The 5,129-nt window shown below is 26.8% G+C and overlaps 1 protein-coding gene across 1 annotated transcript in view; it reads left to right on the forward strand.

Moving 5' to 3' along the window:
• Positions 1-5,129, forward strand: part of LOC102672934 — a 104,755-nt gene that overhangs the window by 89,558 nt on the left and 10,068 nt on the right. The window contains 2 exon segments of the mRNA XM_031509969.1: positions 3,762-3,912; positions 4,807-5,013. Of these exon segments, the coding sequence (XP_031365829.1) occupies positions 3,762-3,912; positions 4,807-5,013 (358 nt within the window).

Raw genomic sequence — 5,129 nt, forward strand, 5'->3', positions numbered from 1 at the left:
TTAATTTATTAATGATATAATTTAAATTTATAAAAAATTAATTCTTTTTTTTTTTGTTTTATACTTTTTACATTTATAGATGCATGAAAAGATTAATAAAGATCAAATATAAATGATATTACAATCATTAGCACATTCCATGCTGCAAATTCAACAATCTCGTATTCCATATAGCATTTGTACCTTTCATTTAAACTTGCGTTGTGATTAATGTAATTTATTTATTGTATGTGTGTGAAACCTGTTGCGATGTATTCAACAGATATTCATATTCATGAAAAGAATTATTTATGAGGAAACTTTTGAAAAATGTGTCTCTTGAAATTTTATTTAATGTTAGAAGGGATTTTTAAAAGGTAGAAAATTAAAAAAAAAAAAAAAATGGTAGAAAAAAGCCTGTTTAAGTGTACGAATAAATCTTATAAAAGCATAAAAGCACACATATCAGGCGAAATGATGTGAAAAATGTATCTCTGACAATACTCTCACGTAATATAGACATTATTGTAAAATTTAAACCGAACTCTTTTTTGAGTCAACCAGAAATTTATCAACCGTTGATGAATGCTTATTATTTGGGAAATTTTTTAAAATAATCGAAGGATTCTTTGACAAATACAAAGTAGAAAATATTCTATGAAAATCAAATAAATATAAAATCATAAATCTTAAAAATCTAAAATTATGAAAATAAATCATTATTTTCCAACAATTTCTCTATTATTTTTTTTCAAATAGAAATATATCGAAATATCTTTACTTTTATGAATTCTTCGAATCTTCAAAATTCCCAAATATATATTCTCATTTAAACACGTATCCATACCGAGAAGAAAAAGAGTAATTGCGTGTTAAGAAAGAGAAGAATGAGAAAAAGGAGAGTGTCAGTATAAAAAAAAAAAAAACATTAGCTATTGTGAGCTAGATTGATAGGTCATCGGACCTAGAATTAGTCGGATCGTATGACTTGAGTTTAACGGCTCGGTAAGAGACACTATCACACAGTTCCTTGCTTCAACTTATTTCGTTATTTATAAAAGTGAAGGAAAAAAGGGAGTAGTAACCACGAAGACATCGTTAATCATAGTGATTCTACGCGTGATGCTAATTGTTACAATGGATTGTACGAAATAAAAGAAAAAAAAAAACATGTGATTAACTTTGTAGAAACTCACATAGGACTGACGAACTTTACTTACTATATTATATTATTGTTTTAGTGCCTAACTATTTTTACGCGAATAGAAAGAGAGCAGACGAGTGAATGACCGCGCGAGAGAAAGACAGAAAGAATGAAACTAAAATGCCGTGTGTGAATTGAGAGACAAGTTTCCGTTTTTTAGCCGCCGTATTTGTGTCTCGAAATGCAAACGCATAAGAAACGAATAATAAATACGAATAAAGTAAGAAAGGAGGTGAAAAGTAATAAGATAAATGCTCAGATACCAATTTTTCCATACTCGCGTGTGTACAGTTGGCGGACTGTAATAGTGTGCCAACTGGAGGCTATTATTTTTATACTTTTAATTAACGACTGTGAAAATGAGAGCGAGAAAGATTGTTGAATAGACTGCGTCGACTTTAGCAGCTTCCTTTTTTTCTCGATGATAATTATCTTTCATCGTCGTTGTATTATATTTGATCACTAGACTTACCATCAGGTTCCCTGGCCATCACGCCACCATGCGGCCACCGATGACTAAGAACGATTGTTTTATTATCGACATACATCCGACACAATTTGTATATGTATATACGTAATTACGGCATCGTGAATTATTTAAAAAAAGTTAGTTTAAATGTACAGATAAATCTGTGTAACACGATATCTGCGATAATGTGATCCGATTAATAAATACGATATTACATAGCGCAAGTGATTTTCCATTGTCCCCAACAATTGGAAATTATACATTTTGATTGAATGTTTGAAATTGAATATTTTGATTTAAATGATATTTATCCGATAAATTTATCTTTCTATTAGATTGTTCAATGTATTATTATTAATTTGTCAAATTAAAATTTGATACATTTATATATAGAAAATTTTTTAAAGTTAGGTTAGATTTTTTTTTAGTTGCGTTTAAAACTAATTGAAATGTTAATTATTTTTATTCAACGATTTTCATTATCGTTTATCATACTATTTATCAGTATAATTATCGATATTTTTACAAGAAAATAATTTTAACTAAGTTCAAGTTGTTAAAACATAGTTATCTTATTTTATCGTAGTCATATTTATTCGCTTTTTTATATTTCTGTAAGTTACATAAGTAATGAATAATATAATTCTTCTAGTAATTACGTAAGTAATAATTGTAAATGAATGAAAATTTATAATATTAAATATATTTATATTTTTTATGTCAATTGATAATTTAGTTGCAAGTTTATTCAAATTTATAGTTTATTATAGGTTATTAAATTTTCATTTTTATTGTTGTTATAATTATTGTTTATATTTTTCTTAAATTTAAATCATGAAATTTAAAAACTTAAGCTATAATGAAAATCTTTTTTTTTATATCTATGATAATTCTCATTCAATGTTTTCACGATAAGAAAGATTATTGTTTTAAATGATTTATCTTATTCAAATCCTCAGTGCACTATATAAATCTACGAAAATAAAAATAAATTGTTGGCTAATTTAATTTACAAGGAAATCGAAACTTAATTTAGCAGCAGACAAGAATTCCGCAGAAAATTATTTCCTTATCTATTCATCGAAGGACATAGTAATTACATTTCTATGATAAATACTTATCCATTTGAAAATTTAAAAATCAATTTTAATTTAAATGTAATATTTATCGAATATAGGTAATTCATAATATAATAAAAGTCAAAAAAAGAAAGAAGACACTTTGAAAAACGTTTATTTTCTGTATGTCCAAACAATAATAAAAAATATCGATTCCTTATCAAATAAAGGATCGTAAAGATTTATTTTTTCATTCGAGGATCGCCATTAACACCGATATATGGTATTATCACGTTTTAATAAAATAATTTAGAGATTGTGATGGGTCAAATGACAGAACTGAGTTATTGTCCGCCAGTGTACGAGGTCGTCGATTGAAATTCAACTGCCTTCGCGTATCATCGTTGGAAGTCCGGGAACGAAACTTCCGGATATTTCATCGAAGGAAAAAGAAGGGGAAGGACCTTGTAAAAGTTCTGTAAGGAACTCATGATATAAGCGACAAGTGAGGCTAACCCAGACTTACTATGGAACGTTCTTTATTTCCCTCTTCGTTTATTTGTCAATGACAGATACACAGAAGTGAAAGGTATGGAAGATCTGGAAGAAGAAGTATCCCATGAGGAAGAAGAGTACGATCCCATCAAACATCGTGCACCAGAAACAATGACATCGTAGGAATATATTTTTCATTATTTTTTTTCTCTTTTATAATAGATATAATTGATGAAAAATTAATTTTGATATCTTTGTACAGTCATTAAATTGGACCATTCAAAATGGTTCAAAGTTCAAAAATTCAATTTTTGTAATTAGTACTTTTCCTAGTATTAGAAAAAAGAATATGAATTTATTATGAGAAATTCTATATTTGAAGAAATGAAAAAATGAAGTTAAATTCTTATAAAAAAATTTATAGACATCAAATCACGATAATTACAAATATTAAATTAGTTGTTTGCTTGTTTTTTTTTTTTAATATTTTCTTCTCCATTGAATCCATTAAATTTGATATCTTTTTATATTTAATTTAAAATATTAAATATTTCAGAGATTTCGTTGCGTTGCTGCATCTATTCAAATGTTCTTTGGGCAATGGTATATTTTTTTTGCCATTTGGATATAGACGAACTGGTTACATCGTAGCAATATTTTGTGGTTTCTTTGTTGGTACATTGTACATGCACACGATTTATACATTGGTAAGTAAATAACAAAAAAAATGAAAATAGAAGAATACAATTATTTATAAATTTTTTTGTTTATTAATTTTTAAGGAATAGTGAATTAAATGCTTGTATATATTAATATTTTTAAATCATTATATAAAAAGAAGAATTAATATTTAATAATAAATGAAATAAATGAATGAATAAAGAATAATACTTTGAATCTGTATCTATCTGATTTATAGTATGATTAAACAAATGAATTACATATTACATAGAATCAATTTTAAATTTTCCGATATAAATTGTATATAAATATATTGTTATTTACAATCTATAAAGTATGTTAAGTATATAATTTAAATCCAATATACATTTTTAATTTTAAACTTCATTATTAATTCAAATAATGTGTAAAAACGTTAAAGTTAAAGTTATTTTTAGTTCAAAAATATTATAATTCATAATTTTCGTTTTTTATATATCATTTATTTTCCAATTTCCAAAATTATCAATTTTGTAATTAAAAACATCATTTGAATAGAATTATAATTTAAAATATTTATTCTATAATTTCGATAGTAATGAGAGATATTAACGCGTTTAAGAAAAAATCTTATTTAAAATTCTTAAAAAATTTTACTTAAATAGATAACCTTTTTTATTACTTAACATTCAAGGTTACTCATTTAATCATTACACGCGAAAAATATTACACGAATAGGAATAATATTTACCAATTTTACGGAAAATATAGATTGTAGGTAACAACATGTTTATAATGTCGAAAAATTCGTTCATGTTCAAATATTTTGCTTCAGAGGAAAGGCCGTGTCGTATTTACAAAGCTTAGTCCATTGTGGAAATCGCGGCACAATAGCTTAGATACAGGCAATATACGTCTGAAAACGAGTTCTCTGAACGCAGGTGCAATGCTCTCAGATATTGTGCAGGCGCAATCGCGTACCGATGTTGGATTTCGCCAAAACAGCGGAGGCTTCGTTTCTCAGTGGTCCACCGAAGATTCAAAAGTATGGAAGAACGTTCGGCGTCTTGATTAATGTGGTCGTTTGCCTCATACATTTGCAGAGCACCACGATATCCATCCTTTATGCGTCCACTTTGTTCCAGCAAGTGAGCAACGATTTCATTTACGATTTTCATTTACGAAGCCCTAATTCTCGAAAGATTATTTTTCCGTATCATCGACGAATCGATGTCGATTTCAATGATTTTTTTTTTTTTTTTTT

The sequence above is a fragment of the Apis dorsata genome, unplaced genomic scaffold, assembly GCF_000469605.1.
Source record: "Apis dorsata unplaced genomic scaffold, Apis dorsata 1.3 scaffold_194, whole genome shotgun sequence".
NCBI lineage: Eukaryota > Metazoa > Arthropoda > Insecta > Hymenoptera > Apidae > Apis > Apis dorsata.